The following is a 21,814-nucleotide window of genomic DNA, read 5'->3' on the forward strand; positions in this document are numbered from 1 at the left end:
CCAGGTCAGTATACTCTTTATTACTTGCAGTGATGATCAGAACCATCTAATCTTCAGCATCTATTATGCTGTCATTGTTACATATTACTGTGATACATTCTTCTCTACATGACCAAACTGTAAAATACTCTGCATTTACATAAAAACTGATAGTCTGTATGGTAGTCTGGGCAGAAGACCAAAGCTTCAACTTCTTAATAAGCTTATTCCTGTGTCAAGGGTGCAGGGTCTGAATCTGTCCACCATTATTTACCTACTGTGTGACCTTGATCGAGTCAATTAACCAGACAGTGCTTTGCATCAATTAAGAACTTGGACTAGGCTTCTTAATGGTCTCCTAGACTGCTTGCCTAATAACTAACTATGGACCTGTGGGTGTTTTTTTTTTTTGCCAGCTACTCCCTATTGCATATCTGATTTGATTTATTTTAATTGATGAATATGGATATTGGTGGATTATAATGACAACAGTTTGAGTGGCCCTTTTATGGCTGAAAGGTTCTGAAACTGGTACTTTCATTATTGGTTAATAAACTTTGTTTCACTTCTTATGGGAAAAAATGTTAAAACTACAGATGTAAAACAGATTCTATCAATTATTTCTGTATTAAACAAGAAATATAATTGAAAACAATCAGGAAGGTTAATCCAAAAGAACACACGCATTTATGTGTGGCCCTAAAAATGTGTGCAGGGGACCTATGGCTTGAAAACAGCCTAGGGCTCATGGTGCACTTAATCTGACACTGGTTTCACACACCTGCTGCTTCTTATATGCAACCACGAAGATCACACAAGTTCAAGGAAAGGTAAAAGACCACAGCTCAGTATATATAACTATCCACTTCCATCTGTGATAGTGCAGTCTATGTGTTATTGATTGGCACTCTATAAATGGGACACTGGAAGAGAGGAAATTGATTAGGTATCCATCAATATGTTGACCCATAGTTAGAAGGACTGCTCTTAAATGTGTTTATATATTATTTAATTTATATGATTACCTTATGTATGATAAAACTTACTTCATGTCAAACAAAAAAAAAAAAAAAAACATGAAAATAAGATCTAACATACATAAGGCTGAATTACCTAAACACGGTACCTATGAAAGATCGAAAAAGGAAAACAAGTTCCTTTCCCAGTCTTTACACTAAACCATCCCCATAACACTTGTCTAAATAGTGGCAGTGTTATGGGAAACATTTTTAAGTTATGGACTGGGGTTAAAGTTGAGGGGGTTGGGCAGGGTTAGGGTTATGGTTAGCAAGCATTGCTGAAGTGGGCAGGGGGCTTCACATGCATGTCACTGTGTAATCCATGTTGTTTGTCAGCATTCTGGATAGAGGTCTGCCACACATTTGTAAGCACAGGCTGCTGAATGACCTTGGTCAGTGCAAACATGCTAGTGTAAATAACATGCTGTTATTTATCAGAAAGGAGCATGCAAACAATAATGGGATTTATACAGGCACTCTTCAGGATCAGTCATGCTAACTACTGAAGGAGGAGCAGCACTAGGATCTGTTAGACAGCATCACAAATCAACTGGATGTCTTATGCCCTGTTGTACATGTATCTCCTGAACTACAGAACATTCACCTGTATTCCTAAACTATGAATCATCCTGCATCTATACAGTTCATAATTCCCTACAGTAATCTGCACAAACTTTACCCTTCCCCACAGACATACACTTCTCATCATGTCACATATTGAGATATTGAGCATTGTGTGCTTCACATGCATGTGTATAAACCTGTCATGTTACATATTAAACATGATGTGCTACTCTTATATATGTTTGTGCTTGTCAGACATTAAACATTGTTGATACATAGCCATATGTATACTCCTGTCATGCCACATATTAAACATGTTTGGTACGTAGCCATATGCATACTCCTGTCACGTTACATATTAAACATTGTAGGTACAGAGTTATATGTATACCCTGTCATGTCACATATTAAAGATTGTTAGTACATAGCCATATGTATACTCCTGTCATGTCACATATTAAACAGTGTAGGTACATAGCCATATGTATACTCCTGTCATGTCACATATTAAACACTGTAGGTATATAGCCATATGTATACTCCTGTCATGTCACATATTAAACATTGCTGGTACGTAGCCATATGTATAGTCCTATCATGTCACATATTAAACATTATTGGTACATAGCCATATGTATCCTCCTATCATGTCACACATTAAACATTGCTGATACATAGCCATGTATATTCTCCTGTCATGTCACATATTAACCATTGTTGGTACATAGCCATATGTATACTCCTGTCATGTCACATATTAACCATTGTTGGTACGTAGCCATATGTATACTCCTGTCATGTCACACATTAAACATTGTTGGTACATAGCCATATGTATACTCCTGTCATGTCAAATATTAAACGTTGGTACATAGCCATATGTATACTCCTGTCATGTCACATATTACACATTTTAAGCTTAGCCAATTTCCTTTTTTGTGCCCAAAATAATCTCTCCCATTTGTTTATAGATTGACCTTACCCATCCCATGGTTAATAATGTTATATTACCCCTAATAAGAATAACTTGTATCATACCATAGATAATATATCATGTCATATATTAAACATGGTGTGCTACTCATGTATATGTATGTGTTTGTCACGACATGCATTAATTGTTGGTACATAGCCATATGCATACTCCAGTCATGTCACATATTAAACATTGTGTACTACACAAACATATGCCTATGCCTGTTTTCACATATTAAACACTGTGTGCTACACACTCATATATTTTTGCTTATCATATCACATATTAAACATTGTGTACTACATAGGCATATGCATATGCCTGCCTTGTCACACATTAGACATTATGTGCTGTTAATGCATATGTGTACATCTGTGCATAATATCATTTTGCAGCTTTTGCTAAACGGTGGTGCCAGGAGTGCATCTTGTGCTCATTAATGTGCAGTTCATGTGGCCCTGTGAAGCAGTGGTACTGTATACCTGCAATTTATTGTGCATCTTTGCTGCTACCTACAGGGTTATATATGTCCTGGGGTGTTTTTCAGGGCATCTGTCTACAACTTTCCTGGTGTTATTTTATCATTCTGCCTGCCACATGTACAGCCATTGTGATTTGATGGGTGAGCTGTACATGTTTCAGATCTGTTTTATTCCTAGGATATAATTTTGTTACCATTGTTTGTTCTGCATGTATTTCTGCTCCTCTGTTCTATACAGGACCAAGTGCAGCTTTCTGAGTTTCTAAGTAAAAAATATACTTTACAAAAATCGTAACCTGATAAAACAAGGAAACCTTTATTTGTTACACTGTACCTAGCACTTCAGCCTACAACATTCTTAAGAGGAAATGCATAACAGCAGTAGGCATAGTGTGTAACAATAATATATTGTTATGTATTTCAGTCTAAGAATGCTGTAGGAACAAGGTATCCCTTACAGTTTAAAGGCTCCCTTGTTTAATCAAAATACAGTTTGTTTGTCCAGTTTTATGTATATCCTTTTAGTGACCTACTCTGCCCATTAGTTTATCAACGATGATCCTGCTGCTCTGAATTATGCTCAGTTCACAGCAGGTACTGGTTTCACAGTCTCAGTTATCTGTATGAGGCAGGTTTAACGGAGATACAGCTATTCAGTTCCTCTATTTGTGCTCTACTCTAGTTGACACTACTGTTACATTCATAAGCATACATATGTTGCAAACACTGTCAGTGCAATCATTGCTGAGTGTGGAAATGCACCAAAGTGGAACTCACTGAAAGGGGGAATTCATCTGTCTCTGAGGTTTAGCTACTTTAGAGCTGATTATATATTATATATGAGGTTTCAGGGGCACAGACTCATAGGTTCATGGGTTCATAGAAGATTACTAGGCTAGCAGCTCTAGAGCCATTACAAGCCTAGCTGTGTTAATCCCAAGTATTCCCATTTATTATTTTTGGGTAGTTAGCAGAATGAATTTATGAACAGAATGGGTCTGTGATCAACACTGGATAACTCTATTCATGAGGGACATGGGTGCCACCCCAGGGGTGAATTTGTGGTCTCCCATCCCATTATCTAGGTTGCATTTGAATAGGGTCATTGAGGTCTCTGTTTTATGTGAATAGGAAGTCTATTCCAGAGAAGCAGCAGTCTCTGGGAGACAGATATGTCTCTCTAGCATATTTTGTTAATGTCACAAGCTAGGTTGAGATCCCTAGAGCAAGTGACTCTTGTGCCATTTGACTTGTGGATGTGCAACATTTCCATTAGGGCAGGGTTGGAGATTGCCCTATAGGCCAGGCACAAGTCACCTCTCAGCAGCCTGTAAAATACAGAGTAAAGTGACAGGGCTTTCAGCCTGTCTATATAGGTCATGGTTTGGGGTCCCTGTATTTTCTTAGTGAGAAACCTCTGAGGTCTATCCAGCTTCTGTAAGTGTCTGGTGAGGTACATGCAAAAGGGTGCATTATACCCTATTAGTGGTCTGATGAAGGTCGAGTACAGTAGAGCTATAACATCTTTTGACCTAGATGCTATGCCCTTGTTTATGAGGTGTGCTAGGTAGAAGGTTTTCCTTACCACTGTGGAAACCTGGTGGTGAAAGTTCAGATTGCTATCAACCTCTGTTCCCAGGTCTCACACCACTGGTTTGGAACTTGGGGGGAACTGTCAATATTGTCATTTGTAGGGAATTCCATTTTGGAAAGGGAATAATAATGCATTTTTTTTTTTTTGCATTTAGTTTTAGTCCATGGCTTTGGCACCAATCATTTGTTTGTATTAGCCCTTCTTGTAATATGCTGACATCAGTTTGCAATCATCAGCGACCTTGGTGAGCCAAAGACTGTCTGTTTTTGCCTGGACTTCTGAGAAATAGATGCCAAACAGTAAGGAGTCCAGCACAGACCCCTGTGGTACTCCACTGGTGACGGGTCTGCTGGTGGAGGTGGAGTCACCAGTTTTGATAGATTGTGTTCTGTCGTTGAGCCAGTTGGCTACCCATCTAGTAACATAAGGGTTAGTGCCTATCTGTGAGAGTTTCTCAATGATGCCAGAGTGAGGAACTGTGTCGAAAGCCTTAGCAAGGTCGAGATAGGCTGTGTGCACTACCTTACCTTCGTCCATGGCTTTGGTGACATTCTCAAAGATGTCCATCAGGTTTAATAATCATGATCTATCCTCCAATGAGAAATGTGAGATGTGTTCTCACCTCATGAAAAACATAGCCCTGATTTCCATTTCATTTTTACTTTTTTAAAATTCAAGCAGAATTTGAACTCATGGCATGCCATTCATGGTGATAGTAAACAAATGAGAGGTTTTGCAGTTCTCTGCACTACTATATCAAATATAGCACGTAATCCCACATATGAACAGAAACTCTGTTACCAGCAGAAACTGAAAGTCTCTTAAATACACACACACACGTATATATATATATATATATATATATATATATATATATATATATATATATAGGAGCCCTACAGAATCCTGAAAGCCCAAAATCCTGAAGACCAAAAACCTGAGACCAAAATCCTGAAAACTCAAAATCCTGAAAACACACAGGATACCAACACTCACTATATTCCAGCACATGTACATACAGAAACAAATAAAACACAAACTATATTACTGTTCTCCTGCGCCCCCCACACCCCCTGCTACTTAAATATATCAACTTCAAGATTGCACTTAGTGTAGTGAAGTGAAATCTCAGAACTGATATATTTAAGTAGCAGGGGGTGTGGGGGGCACAGCCCCCCACAACCCTCCTGCATATAGTTGAAGGGTAATATGTTTTTATATAAAGTATGTTGCTTTTCTAGCTCTGCCAACAAAATGTGTTTCTGATTTCTCACAATATCTGTCTTACAGGAAATGATTTAACTATGGATTCATTTACTGTGTCATATAATTGGTTGTCTTAACTCTGCTGTTGTTTTTATATCCATCCTAGATACTAAATCACACCCATAACTACATCATTAATTACATCATGGTTACCATTTGAGAAATCCCCAAATGTAGTATTTTTCTTTTAGTTAATGATTAAATATAGAAAGAACATGGTCCACTCGTACAGTGTAAGTAATACTATGGAATAACTGGAAGCCCCCATGTCAGTGGTGACTACAACATATTCCTGCCCCTTACTGGGATCCTTTCTATTTTTTTCCAGTCATTTCATTCAATTAATTAAGACATTTAACAAGTCAGTGTTGGGACATACAAACTACCCTATTAATATCATATTATCAGCTATATGTATGCCCTGCAATTTATTCAGCAGCACCTTATATTCTCAGGCAGCTCACCTAAGCCTTAAATAGCTAATATTTCTATGTCAAAGATCGTTTAGTAGTTTTGTGATAGTTTGCATTAATTGGATAACAAAGTGACTGCATAAAATGAATCTTAGAGAAACAAAACTACAACTACAAGATTACTTCTAAACATTATGATCAATGTACATAATGTACCACATCAAACTATCAAGTCACAAGGTCATATGCTTTTTAACTTATTATATTATTAAGTATTATAGGGTATCCCTCATGCAAACCTATATTTTTCTAGCTGCTGTTCAAAAGCCATACTATATTTGGTGATTTCCTACATAATTAGCTTGTCTTTATTTTATTTGTTTTGTTTTGTTTTGTTTTGTTTTGCTAATCGCTTTGTCACAATGGACCACTGTAGGTTGTTTTATAGAATAAAGCAAAAGAAACCTTCACAAGGCATTTGCAACATAGTTGTTCATAGGTTCATAGATACATAGGTGTTTACTAGGCTAATGACCACAAGGGCATTTTTAAGCCTAGCCATGCATCCCAAATCTCTGGTGAGTTCTGATACCCTTGATAAGTGTAAGCATGGGCCTGGGAGATTAACCATTTACAGGTCACCTGTTTGCATCAGAGACATAGGTGCCAAACCAGGGATGAATTTCTGGTTTCCCATCCAATTGTCCAAGTTGCACTTGAATTGGATTAGGGAGGAACTCTGCTTCACATGGATGGGGAGCCTGTTCTATACACTGGGTAGTCTCTGGGATACATACCTATCTCTCCAGCAGGTCCTATTTATATCACAGGCAAGATTTATGTCTTTAGAACAGGTAATTCTGGTAATGTTTGTTTTGTGGATATGCAGGAGGTCCACCAGAGTGGGGTCTGACAATGCCCTGCATGCCAGGCATAGATCTCTCCTCAAAAGCCTGTAGGAGACAGAATACAGGGATAGGGCCTTGAGGCAGTCTGCATAGGACATATTAATTATGCCCTGTATTCTTTTAGTGAGGAACCTCTGTGGATGTTCCAGTTGTTGGATATGCCTGGTTAGGTACATACCAAAGGGGAGCACTGTACTCAATGACAAGTCTGATGAATGCCAAATACATTGGAACAATGACTTCCTTGGACTTAGATGCCATATCTTTGTTTATAAGTTGTGCAACATAGAATGATTTCTTCACCACTGTAGACACGTGATGATCAAAGGCTAAATTACTATCTATGTATGTCCCTAGGTCCCTGACTACTGGGTCAACTCTAAGGGGTGTGTTGTCAATATGATAGTTACCAGGGATGGATGACTTCCCAAAGGATACTATTATGCATTTCTTGGCATTTAGTTTTAGTCCATGACTCTGACATCAGTTGTTTGTCTGTGTCAGCCCCTCCTGGAGAACATTTGTGTCAGTGTGAGATTCAATGACAGCTCCTAATTTGCAATTATCTGCAAATTTAGTTAGCCAGAGACCACTGACATTGGCCTTGGCTTCTGAGAAGTAAATGCCAAAAAGGAGCGGTCCTAGGACTGATACCTGAGGGACTCCACTTGAGACTGGCCTCTTTGTAGAGGTCGACACCCCAATTCTAACTTCCTGGGTCCTGTCTGTGAGCCAGTTGACTATCCACTGGGTGACATACGGGTTTGTTCCTAACCTCTTGAGTTTGTCAACAATGCCTGAGTGGGGTATTATGTCACATGCCTAGGCCAGGTCAAGGTAGGCAGTGTGAATGATTTTGCCCTCATCCATTGCTTTTGTGACCTTCTCAAAGAAGTCCACCAGGTTGAGTAGGCATGATTGTCCCTTGATGAAAACAAACTGAATTGGGTCCAGTGTCTGGAGGTTTACTATATCTCTATTGATCATCTCCATGATAATGATTTCCATTGCTTTACATATAAGACTAGTGAGATGTGTGGATCTATAGTTTCCAGGGTCTGTAGATGGCCCACAATTGTGCAGAGGGATGACTGTTGCCTTTCTCCATTCATGAGGCAAGAAGCCTGTTTGGAAGCTACAGTTAGATAGTAATTCCAGAGGCCCTGTCAGGTTATGCTTCATGCTATTTAGAAGGCATCTAGTAGTGTATAATGTTGTCTGTAGTAGTAAAAACTGTGCAAAGACAATCCTTAGTCAAAGGCCAGGGGGTGAGACTAGCCTGTATGGTTAGCAGGATGGAAGATTTCCAGAAGGAAAGGGATGGTTTATTGAGTATGCTTTTTAGAAGAGGATATCCGAAATAATTTGTTGCACCTTTGTTGGAAGAAGTTACTAAAAAGAGATTAGAGGGACATTTCTATCCCTTATTAGGAATTGATATTACCAGATTGTGTGCACCGTTGGAGAACAGTAACAACCATACTGGTCGTTTTCACAATGGGCTCATCCTCACATACACTCCACAGATCCCACTGATTCAGGACATTGTTTTCAAAAACTGGTTCATCCTCAACAGTGATGAAAGCATAGGTCAGAAGGCTGGTGTAGCCCTCATAGTGGTTTATAGAAAGGACACCAGCATCCAGAATATACTTGAAAGAAATCCATCTAGTAGTACCACTGGTAGACTGGGAAAAATGACTAAATGTGGGCAGTGCATGCAGTGTAAGCACATATTAGAGGGAGACAGGGTTTTACTTAAAGTTTATGGATGGGTTAGATTAGTTCAGAAATACAATTGTGGTAGTAAAAAAGTAATTTATGCTAGCATTTGTCAGACTTGTATGTGCTTCTATATCGGAAAAACCTAAAATGCTTTCAGAACCCACATTTATCAACATATTTATGATATAGATAAATGTAACATTACAAATGCATTAGCCAAACATATCAACCTTCACCCAGGTCACTATTTCAAGTTTATAGTTCTTGAACAGATCATCATAGATGAAAGGGGTGGACCTATTGACCATTTACTGGAGTATAAAGAACTATTATGGCAATTGAGGGTCAATGCCACCACTAGCCCAGGGCTTAATGATATGGTTTCACTTAGCAGTTTTTTTAAATTAAAAGCAGACTTCTGCATTTAAATATTCCATGTTTTTTACAACTGTGACAAGAATGTTATTGATTTTATCTGTTCTTGGTTATGTAAATATAGTTATAAAGAGATATAACACTTATGGTCAAAATTTACATGACTTGCTAGTAAAATGCATTAAGGGAGCCTGTACCTTTAGAAGTGGATGTCCTTTTTACGGGTTTTTTAATTGATTTATTGCACTGGTTATATAAGACTTAGTGTGTAACTTGATTTTATTCTGAAGAAGTCATAGTTAAAAATTGACGAAAGCGCTCAATAAAATTTTACTTTTCCTAGTCATCCAGTTCGCTTTGTAGTGTTGTATATATTTGCCAATATGAGTGAGCTTAGCTGTGCCTCGGATGAGTGACTGTCTTTGTTAGGTGTTCACATCTATATGGGTTTCTGTGAAGGTCTGCATGTGCCTGTGAATGTGGCTACATGGGTTTGTATGTGGATCATACCTCTCAGCTATCCAGATTTTCACAGAATGTCCAGGTTTTTGGCTCATATTTTTGGTCTGTTCCTCATAAAATTTCTAGTTTTCTGGCAAATCACTGGGATGATCTGAGGATTAAAGTCACTAAATAATGACATACATATGAGTTTCAGACTTCAAATCCTTCAGAAAATGTATGTTAAAAAATTCTGTAACTCTAGCAACTTTCTAACTTTGTAAGAGCAATATTTAAAATATGTCCTGTTTTTGGGCCTTTGTCCAGATTTCTTGCACAAAGAGGTTGAGAAGTATGATGTGGATGCATGTGGTTGTGAGAGAGTCTGTATATTGATGCATGCAACTGTGTGCAGATTTGGATGTGCCTGTGTGAATGTGAGTGAGTGTTTCTCTGTGACTGGCTACATTGCTGTGGTACAGAGCCTAGTTGTAATGTAATAGCATGCCTACTAAATGCCAATCAATGTCTTTGCCTGAAAGTGTGTGAGTTGTTCTCTGTGGAACCGGTTACCTTGATCCGGTATAGAGGCTTGTTATAACAACATTGCTACTAATTCCAGTGAGTGTATCTGTATTAATGACCCACTGTGGGACCGGCTACTGGCTACTTCAATGTGGTGCAGACAATTCTTGCAGTGTAACAACATGGCAGCTAAATGACAGTTTGATGTGTATGTGTGTGTGTGTGTGTGTGTGTGTGTGTGTGTGTGTGTGTGTGTGTGTGTGTGTGTGTGTGTGTGTGATTCAGTGATCCTTTGTGGGAAATGGCTGCCTTATGGTTCATAGACATACCCAGCATTAAGCATATGCATCCTATGCATACTAGGTAATAAGTTAGGGTGCCAGGTGGTAAAGGGCACTTTTCTGATTCCTCTCTCACCTTTTCTTTTGTTTCATCAAGCTAAACTGGTGCTCTGGCTGTTTGGAGTGGCAGCACCCTACTCCTACAAGCAAAGTGCTACAGACATCTTCATTTTCAGGCTTTCTGCTTATTTCTACCCACAAGTCTTTGCCCTGTGATTTATTAACTAGATTGTTGTAGGTGGGACTGAACAAAATTCCTGGAAACTTTGAACAATGGTGGGTATTGGCTGCAACAACACAGTGGGAGTTTGTTGTTGGCAGTACCATGAAGGTCTGCGGAGAGTCTGAAAATTAATGTGCAGGTTGTGTGCACCTTGCATCTATACAAAATGGTGTGGTTTGTAGCAGGGAAGTTTTTTTTTTAATATCTGGCAGGCTGGCAACCAGATATTTATACCTCTCAAATGTCCCTGATTTCACATCACCTCTCTAATTTTGCCTTCTGTTTTTGATTGGCTACTATTAAGTCTTGTGGAAATTGTGTGTGATTTAAAGTAACTGACTCTTTTGTAATTTGCTTAATCTGAATGGTTACTGAACTGATCTGGTTTTTACAGGACACATATACATTTGTATGAAGTAAAATGGAATACTTCACTGTGGTTACAGAATGTTTGTGTGAAACAAACATTATTTAGTGAGCATTATTTTATTTCATTTATCACAATCAGACATTTGAAGTGTACACAGTCAGTAAAGTATTTTTAATTAATGAGTACAGAGGCCACTGTGAATAAAAGTGACTTACTTCTGCTGCTTTGATCACTGTTAAACAGTCACTGATCTAGTGTAACAGTAGTAGTGTCCCTCAATGTATTGTATTTGCTGAAATCACTGTAAAACCAGTATTGCAATGGCTTATGTTTGGGTGGGGCCGGTTGGTCACATTGTATTTAAGAGTAACCAGTTGGTCATAATTTATTTCACTTTCTATCACAAACAAGGGCATGGCATTCTGCTTGTGTGTATGAGGGGGTTTGCAATATATTTAACAGTAACAGGTTGGCCATAATTTATTTTACTTTCCATCACAAATATCAACCTTGCACATGATAGGTGGCTATCTTTGATGGTTTTACAGGTGCATGATGTGTGTGAAAGCAAGTGCTCACTGGCATATTGAACAGTGTTGTCATTTTGCAATGCTTAAGACTAGCTGAATCCGGTGTTGTAGCTTTTGATATGTAGAGTCTGCATGCCCTCCCTGTCTCTGTATAGTTTTATCCATGTGGTCACCAAAGACCTGCAGCAGGTGAATTGGCATTCCTCTAATTTGCATAAAGGTTAACACACATCATATGTACATGAATTTGTGCATATTATGTGATAGACCTGGCTTGTCAGGGGCAGTGCCAATGTGAGTGAGTGAGTGAGTGAGTGAGTGAGTGAGTGAGTGAGTGAGTGAGTGAGTAACAGTGTGTGTGTGTGTGTGTGTGTGTGTGTGTGTGTGTGTGTGTGTGTGTGTGTGTGTGTGTGTGTGTGTGTGTGTGTGTGTGTGTGTGTGTAGTGGATAGACATTTCACTGATTTGCTGTCTATGGACATACACAATATTGCTGGGAAAATACATAGCTCTTCTGGGTAGCAGTAAAAAATTCAGTTAAGAAGTCATCATATTTAAAAAAAAAAAGGCATAAAATACATCACAGAACACACTCCAGACTATATAAATAGATTGTGATATGGTCTTAGTGGTTGCCGATAATCTTAACACCACCTATTGTAAAACTAGCCCTACTCAGAGGTTTGCACAGAAGTTTGCTGCAGCTTGAGTGGAGTTTAGGACAGTGTGACCATTGTTTCTTTTACTTCCCTCACAAATATCAGAGGTATAGGTTCATAAGTGTGTTTTAGGCTAATGGCCCTGGAGCCTTTACAAGCCTAGCCCATAAGATTACCCTGGCATCATGCAACCTGACCTTAGTTCCCAGGGCTTCTGTTGAGTAGAGCCACTGGAGTGATCCCCTGGGTGAATTTTCTATTTCCCATCCACTCATCAATATTTCTCTTGAAGAGGACCAGTGAGGTGCTCTGTTTGACATGTATGGGAAGTCTATTCCATAGCATGGGCAGTCTCTGTGTTATGAACCTGTCCCTCCAGCACGTTCTGTTGATTGTGGTAATGAGGTTGAGGTCTCTGGAGTGTGTAGTGTGGAGGGATTGGGATTTCTTTAGATGCAGCATTTCTAACAGAGCTGGGTCAGACATAGCTTTGAAAGTTAAGCAGAGGTCGCATCTAAGTAGGCGATATGAGACAGAGAATAGTTTAAGATGATGTTTGGGTACTTTTTGAGTCTGTTCATATAGGACAAGTGTTTAAGGCCTAGGATCCTCTTTGTGAGGTACTTTTGCAGTCTCTCCAGTTGTTGCAGGTGTCTAGTGAGGTACATGCCAAATGGGACATTGTACTCAATGATTGGCCTAATGAGGGAAGAGTAGAGGAGACAATGACCTCTTTCTTCCTGGATGCAAAACCCTTAGTAATGAGATGTGCTACATAGAAGGTCTTTCTGACCACAGTGGCAATGTGGTGGTTAAAAGAGAGGTTGGTGTCATCCTGTGTTCCCAGATCTGTCATAACGCCTTCTGTGTTCAGTGAACTACCACTGATGTGGTAATTCATGGGAAATGGGTTTTTCCCAAAGGGGATGATGACACATTTTTTGGCATTGAGCTTAAGGTCATGGTTCTGACACCAGTCGTTGGTCTCAGTGAGACCTTTCTGTGAGATGTCAACATCACTTGGGGAGTTAATAATAGCTCCCAAATTGCAATTGTCTGTGAACTTTGTCAGCCAGAGTCCCTTCGTGTTGGCCTGGACTTCAGAGAAGTAGATACCAAACAGGAGAGGACCCAAGACCGAACCCTGTGGGACTCCACTTGTGACTGGTTGGCAGTCTGACTTGGAGCCAGCTACTTTTACACTGTGGGTGCTGTCGGTGAGCCAGTTTGCAAACCAGCTGGTTGTATAGGTTAGTAAGTTTTTCTATGATTCCTAAGTGGGGAATGGTATCAAAGACCTTGGCCAGATCAAGGTAGGGTGTATGAACCATCTTGTCTTCATCCACAGCTCTGGTGCCTGATTCAAAGAAGTCGACCAAGTTGAGCAGACATGATCTACTCTTCATAAAACCAAACTGTGTGGGATCCAGAGTTTGGAGATTCCATATATCCTTGTTTATTATGTCCATGATTATGCATTCCATAGCTTTGCATATCAGACTTGTCAGGCTAATGGAGCGATTGTCCCCAGGGTCTGTAGTCACTCCTCCTTTGTAGAGAGGGATGACTGTAGCAGTATGCCATTTGGTAGGGACAAAGCCTGAGGTGAGGCTGTGATTGAACAGGGCACACAGGTGAGGTGCCAGTTCACTCTGTAGTTCATGTAGAACACAGCCAGGGATATTGTCAGTCCCATAGAAGCTGTATTCTTAGCCTTGGACAGTGCTGTTTTAACCTGTGCAGCAGTAATACTGGGTGCCTGGCAATCTACTGGTATTGTGATTGGTCCTTTGGGGGGGGGAGAGGGGTAAAGTTGGCATTGGGTCTGTTGGCCAGTATATTGGCAATATCTGTTGGCTCAGTATAGGAGGTACCATTGTGCAGTAGCTCAGAGCAAATCTGGGTATTGCCATGGAGATTCTTTACATAACTATAGGAGGCCTTGTGGTTGTCTTTACTATTTGCTGCAATTCTAATTGCATAGCTAGTTTTAGAGGATTTGATGAAGGATCTCAACTTTTTCTTGAGGCTGATAAGGGAGTTTTTCCAGTCTTGGGACTTCACCTTATTCCACATCAGTTTCCTCCTTCTGTTGTAGAGTTTGTTTATGGCAGGGGACCACCAGATTGGCTTCCTTTTTTGGAGGAGAGCATCTTGGTTCTATTGTGTATGGTGAGATCCATGCATTTGTGTACGTGTTCATACAGTGCATTGGTATATGATTCCATGGTCATGCCACTATTCTCCATTTTAATGGGTGCCGTGAAGTTAGCCACCTCTGGTTTAGGAGCCCAAAGTTAGCTTTGTAGAAGTTTTTCATGGTGGTTACCTTTGCAGGGGGTGGGGGGTGGGGTGGGAGGGATGTGGATTTCCAAGGTGATTATTTGTGGTCAGATCTAACCAGGTAGGGGTTGACTGCTGGTGTAGAGCTACAGTTGCCCATGTTAGTAATGTCCAGGTCAAAGACGTTGCTACCTCTAGTAGGGGTAAGAACATGCTGATCCAGGGCACTGGAATTAATGAATTAAAGGAAACATGGGGCAGGTGTATTGGTACATGAGTAGTTTTCCCAGTTAATGGAGGGTTAGTTGAAGTCACCCAGTATGAGAATGTTAGGTTGGACCCTAATATTCTCTAGGGTGCTTAGGAAGGTGGAGTGTGAGTCTTGGGACGTGGTTGGGGACCTATAGCAGGCTACAACCTGAATCACTGTCTTATCCAATGTTAGCTGCACCTGAAGTATCACTGATGCATTATGTTGGGCCACCAGTCTGGAGGTGTGCACATCCTTTATGAATATGGAAACACCACCACCTTTGGAGCTTCGGTCCATGTTCTAGGGCCAAAAGGTGTGGAGTGAGTTATACCCTGGTAGTGCAGGGGTGCTTTCTGCTGCCTTGAACCAGGTCTCTGTTATAGTACAAATGTCGATGTTATCCATTTTAAGGAATGCTTCGAGTGAGTGTATTTTGAGATTTAGACTTCTAGCGTGGAGCAGCATGACACTCAGATTGCATTTGTTTGTAGCTGTTACGGTGGTAATTTGGTCTTTGGAACACTATAGAGGTGGCAAAAGCCTTGGCCAGTATCCGGAAGCCCAGGGGTGACAGATGCAAGCCATCTCTGGCAAAGCATCGAGGTCTGTCAATCATGTCATCCCAGGCAGACAGATACTGGATCCCCTTAGAATGACACCAGAAACTTAGCCAATTGTTGAAATCAATCATTTCCTGCTTGTACTCTGGTATCTTTCTGGGTGATGGTGGGATGCTGCTCAGGGCTAGGGTCATACCTACCTGAGCTACATAATCTGAGAGGTCCTCCATGTCTCTTTTCATGTAGTCCAGGGAGGTATGTCTCAGGTCATTCACACCCCCATGTACAATGACAGAGTCATATTTGTACCTATAGTTGAGGGACCTGAGTGTGTGCGTTATGTGGTAAATCCTGGCACCTGACAAGCAGCTGACTGTTACTTTCTCCTCATTCAATCTAGTGAGTTGGACATCAGTGTGCCTCACTGTTGTCACCTATGACTAGTATATTGGGCATGCTGTTTTGCCTTAGGGGCTTTGGTTGAGTGGCACACTGTTTAGGAGAGTTATGTGTCTCGTGATCAGTGTTGTGTTGTGGTGGTCAAGTGAGTTTCTGCCTTGGAGGCCTCTGCTGTTTAGGTAGATTTTTATTGAAAGCCTCCACGAAGGCAGTGTTGGTGTTTGTTCTGGAGGGCTATGTGTTCCATGTGATGTGGTGCAGGTGTTGACCTTCTCCTCTTGACCAGCTATTCCGGTCTTGGCTGGAGAGTGTATGGCTTCCAATTTGGATATATAAGTGCAACTCTTGCAAGTCTGAGTGTTGGGAGGTAAGAGGAGAGGGTTGTTTGTGTACATGAGGCAGTTGCTACATTGCCTTATGATGCCTAAGTTCACCAGGTTAATAGGGAACTGACCTTTAGACATGCCTGGAGGGGTGGGCATTAATAATAAGAACTGGAGAGCTGTTTCCTTGTAGAGTTTTTAGTGCTGGTAGCACTTTTGTTTGCTACAATAATTGCTACAACACATCTGGTAAAGTGCTAGACTAATAAGCTAGTAAAAGTGCAGGAGAGGAGAGAATTAGCAGATCTAAGGGAAAAACTGAAGAGCAGACTTTGGCACCACTCAGAAGCTTACAAACAGTCCTGGATACAACAAATCTGTACTGGACTAGACATGTTACAGGAAAGGCAGGAAACAAGTGCAAATGTGGGATTTTAAACCAGAAATTTTAAATAGATGGAAAAACTATCCAAACAGACAATAAACTACAATTTCTGGGCCAGAATCCACTCCTCTTGTGGTAGATAGGCTACCTAGTGCTTATCACTCCCACTGATAAGCTAGAAGGATTCCCTCCAACACAGAAAGGCTTGGGGGGCTCAGAAGCTTACATACAGTCCTGGACACAGAAATATGTATCTGGACTAGACTAGTTAAAGAAAAGGCGGGAAAAGCGCAAACATGGGCTTTTAGACCAAAAAGTTGAAAGAGATGGAAAAACTTCCCAAATGGCTAATAAACTACAATTTCTGGGCCAGAAGCCACTCCTCTTGTGGTAGATAGGCTACCTAATGCTTACCACTCCCACTGACAAGCTACAAGGCTTTCCTCTGACACAAAAAGGCTTGGGGGACTCAGAAGCTTACAAACAGTCCTAAATACATCAAATCTGTATCTGGACTTGACTAGTTACAGGAAAAGTGGGAAACAAGTGCAAATGCGGGCTTTTAAACCAGGAAGTTGAAAGAGATGGAAATAACTGCCCAAATGGCCAATAAACTACAATTTCTGAGCTAGAAACCACTCCTCTTGTGCTAGACAGGTTACCTAGTGCTTACCACTCCCACTGATAAGCTAGAAGGCTTCCTTCCAACACAGAATGGCTTGCGGGGCTCAAATAGCCAATAAACTACAATTTCTGGGCCAAAACTACTCTTGTGGTAGTTAGGCTACCTAGTGCTTACCACTTCCACTGATAAGCTTGAAGGCTTCCCTCCAGGGCTCAGAAATTACAAACAGTCCTGGATACAGCAAATCTGTATCTGGACTAGATTAGTTACAGGAAAGGCAGGAAACAAGCTTAGAATTTTTTTTTCAGAAAAGAAGCTAAAACTGCACTAAAAACAATTCAAGTGCAGTGCAAGCTAGCACGCTTATGCACAGAACATTTCTGTAGCTTGTGCTGGGGTTGCAGACAGTGTAGTCATTATTACTTTAACCTTTCTCATATAACTCAGAGGTGTGTACAGAAGATCAATATAGATTCTGTATGGGCATTCTATTGTCTAGGAGCAACAAGTTGGAATGTATCAGTGTGATCATAATGTTTTACTTTCCTCACAATCAAACATCAGATGTGTATACACTTGTCTGTCTTCTGGGCGCAGGGGTAAGGAGGCATGCTGTTTACATATACTTATAAAAGCAACAAATTGAAATATGTTACTGTGTTCCATTTGTTCTTTCAGTTTAATCCCAGTCTGATATTAGAAGTGTACACAGAAGCTGTATGCCTTTAGGAGGTAGGGGAGAGGAGGTATGGTGTGTGTGTATAATGAAAGCAGCCACTTGAAATATAGGCAGGGGCCATTTGTGAATTTGTTTTCATCCCAAGCTAATATCAAAGAGATAACAAAGAAGGTGACTGTCTTTTTTTTTTGGGGGGGGGGGGGTAGAGATGCAGGCACTATTTGCAGACAGGATTTTTTTCACCCTAACAAATGTTTGTCCTATTACTCTACAGTCGTGGCCACTTAAAGTATGTTGAAAGGATAAAAAAAGCAAAGTTAAGCAATAATGCAGTGAATTTTCTTTCTTTAGTCATGACTTTTATTCATGTTTTCATTAATTTAACTCTGAAATGCTCCTCAGAGCAGCTAAAAAAACGATGGCTTCCAATTACCTAGCAGTCTGTAAACCCCTGGCTTAATTCAGTTATTTCCCCCAAAAGTTATCACAATAGGGTGATGGCCAGTTAGAGTGTGTTGAACAGATGTGGCAAAAGCTGAAGAGTAAGACCAAATGCCAGAAAAGAAAGAAAAAAAGTAATCTGGATAGTGTGGGGAGGCTAGAATAAGAGGAAACGAAGAAGAGTACTGGAGGATGTGTGAAAGAGTTGCAGTAGGCAGTGCAGGGGCAACATGGAGTGCTTCATCCAAAGCACCATTCACCTAAGGCTGGCCCAGTACATAGAGATGTAGTAATGTAACATCATTCCAACTAAATACCAGTCACTGTGAATGTCCCTTTGTGGGGTGGTCCTACATGGCTCATAGGTTGGTACTAGGCTATCGGCCCTAGGGCATATTACACAAGGCTAGCCATAACAATTCCTTGGATATTTCTTCCCACAATAAATATTTACTTCCCTGGACCGCTGACTAGCAGGGTGACTGCCGTGATCCCCGGGGTGAATTTCCTATCTCCCATCATCACACAACATGTGGTACACACATCTGTCCTAATGTAAGAATACTGCAACTACAGTTCAGTCTGTACATACTTCTCTTATAAACTTAGAAAGTTGTTAGAATAACAAGATTTGTGTTAGAATGTATTTTCTGAAAGATATGAATCTGATACTCAAATCATGTCATTATTTAGTGACTTTAATCCTCAAATTATCCCAGTGATTTGTCAAAAAATACAATTTTAATGAGGATCAGACCAAATATACCTAAAATATACAGCAAAAATCTGGAAGTACTGCGAAAATCTGTACAGCTGATGACAGGTATGCCTAGAGTTGCCTGAAATCAGTTTGTAAATAGCTTCAGAAGAAAACAGAACGGAGACGGCTAATACAGTTTCAGCACCAGAGACTTTGGACAGCTACCAGTACTGTTTCAGGATTCCCTTCAAACTTCAAACAACCTGCAGTGATGATAGGACAGAAGCTTTTAACATCATTTCATTGAGGCCAGACCATGCAGTCCCACAGTTTTAACGAACAGGTCGGTGCAGAAACATAGCTTACAGAAAGAATTAGGTTATCAGTGAAGCACAATAGTGATGCTCTCATCACATTTCCGCTCTACACTCTCTTAGCTAAACATCGCAGATCAACATTAAGTAGTAGATTCACTTATCACCTTAGCATGTTTGAGGTAGACCTGCTGAACCTGTTCCATGGCACATATGGAGAAAGGGAGTGGGATAAGTTAGGGAGAGAAATGATGTTTCGCTGGGAGCCAAGCTAACGTAATGTATTTTTCTCTCATTTCAGCTAAGCTCCCTACCCGTGTATGTCAAAGGTGCCGCATTTCTGACTTGCATTAGACTGTGAACTGCAACGCCTGTTTTAGTACATTTTTTCTTCTTCCAAAATCTACGTCATCAAATGTATTAAGTCCTCGTCTGGTTGCACCACATACAACATGAACTATATTACTGCCAGTATGACACTCTGGCTTCAATAGTTAGGATGTGAAAATACCGGCTACTCTTAGCATAATGGCCCCATAAGGTTGTGTAGGTTAAATGAAGTGCACATTATTGCTTATGACTGCTCCTATGAAAACCTTTATGCGTGTTAATAGTTTAAAACGCCTAAATACAGTATAGCTCCTGTTTGACACCCTTCACTAAATGCCTGTTCGTTTTGGGACAACTACTTGATGCTGCTGCTGATGTCACAGTCTGACGATTACTCTTTCTGGAGTCCAGTATAGCTAAAGTAAGAGGTGGTTTCTGTGCAAAGCCATGCCCCTCTATTTACCTGCTGTTGTTGCTACTGCAGTCTCTGCTCTCTGGCTGCTTTAAAGAATCCTAACCCCCTCCCCTTCCCCGCCCAAGCCGTCTCCGTGTCTGGTGGCTGGGGGGAAACAAGCATCAACAGACTATTGCTATGAAGTAGGCAATGGGTACATATATCTGAGTTACGCCAACGGAGGGTTCCCTAACCAGTGTGGTTCAAAACAAGCTCTTAAGGACCCCCAGGAGAAAGAAGGCCAATACTAAGGGCTGATACCAGGAATATAATTTCATCTCTCATTATTTCTATGTTGTTGTGCTGGCGTGGGCCCCCGGTATATCCAGTTCCGCATGGTGGGTGACAGCACTCTGCAGTCATCTGCATTCTCTGCTTTCGTGAACCGGGGTTAGTGAGCTGCCGTTTTCTCCAAGCCTCTCCCTTCAGACCTGCTGCTGGATGAGGTCTCACTCTTCATCTTTCTGCTGCAGTCCTTTGCGTTCGACACCAGTGTTTCTGCTGTAAGAAGATGGCGGATCGAGCCGAGATGTTTTCCTTCTCTACCTTTCACTCTCTCTCCCCTCCAGGCTGCAGGTAAGTGATTATCTCTGCTCTTGTAGCGTTAGTGTGGAGGAGCAGTCAGCTTTCAGTTTCTGGTAGCATTGCTTCAGTTTCAGCAGTTGTTTACTGTGTGGCTTGTAGCATCTGTCAGTGGTAAGCTTTACTGCGATAATGATTTGCGGTACCTAGCTATCAAAGAGCTGCTCATTATGTAACTAAGAAGCTGACAGTGTTTGTAACACCTGACATGTTGCTGGCTGTGGCTATATATTTTTATTATTTATTATTATTTTTTATTGATTTATTTTCATGTCACAGCGGGGGATTTCTATCCTAATGCGCTTGGGAACTGTTCTTCCCTCTGCATCAATTGCTAAAGGGAGGTGACCCGGTGGGATGACATTAAGATGCTAAAAGGCCTTCTTTTCTCTGTGGCTGGGGTCGGTTAGTGACAGAAGATTGCTGTTTCTCTGTCCAGACTCAGAGCAAGTGCGGATATCATAGCTCTCCAGACAAACCACGACGTTTCTCCTGCACCATAGAGGTTGGATCCACGCCCTCTCTGCTAGAATTTAATAAGAGGTCATTATCATTTATTCCAGGCGCACTGGGCCCTCGTTCAGATTAGAGATATGTGGGCAGTTTTCAGGCATATGTTTTAGAGCACTGTACAAACTGTATTGTTTTACAGCATAAATCTACAATACTAAATAAGTATAAAATAATTACGCTTCTTTGGAAAAAAAAATGCCTGTAACCCCAAATTAGGTTATGGATTTTTCCAATATGGGAAGTGCTGATTACACTTGAAGTAATTTTATGGTATTTTAGCTTTCATACTTTGTAGGGATAATTCAACAGATCTGTATAATGTTCTAGTAAGTATGTGTGTGTGTGTGTGTACCGCAGAGAAAATGCTAACAGGAAATGCATTTACAAGAACCAGTGGTACAGTGTTCTACAGGGAAAATGTTAAGAAGAAATAATAAATCACATACCTTCCTTTTACACATATATATTTGCTGCCACTCCTACATTGTTCATAGCAACACCTTTCCTCAGCAGAATACTCATCAATGCATTCATGATACCCATAAGTACTTGATGCAGAAAAATTTCCAGCTCAAAAAAATATTA

At 40.6% G+C, this 21,814-nt stretch overlaps 1 protein-coding gene across 3 annotated transcripts in view; it reads left to right on the forward strand.

The window, feature by feature from the left end:
• Nucleotides 1-20,118: 20,118 nt before the first annotated feature.
• Nucleotides 20,119-21,814, forward strand: part of MAPK8IP2 (mitogen-activated protein kinase 8 interacting protein 2) — a 788,562-nt gene continuing 786,866 nt past the window's right edge. For all 3 annotated transcript variants that reach the window (XM_044088602.1, XM_044088603.1, XM_044088604.1), the window contains exon 1: nt 20,119-20,710. In XM_044088602.1, coding sequence (XP_043944537.1) covers nt 20,646-20,710 — 65 coding nt within the window. In that variant the 5' untranslated portion in view covers nt 20,119-20,645. The remainder of the gene's footprint in view (nt 20,711-21,814) is intronic.

This window comes from Protopterus annectens, chromosome 11.part0 (assembly GCF_019279795.1).
Source record: "Protopterus annectens isolate FY-2018-M chromosome 11.part0, PAN1.0, whole genome shotgun sequence".
NCBI classification, from domain to species: Eukaryota; Metazoa; Chordata; order Ceratodontiformes; family Protopteridae; genus Protopterus; species Protopterus annectens.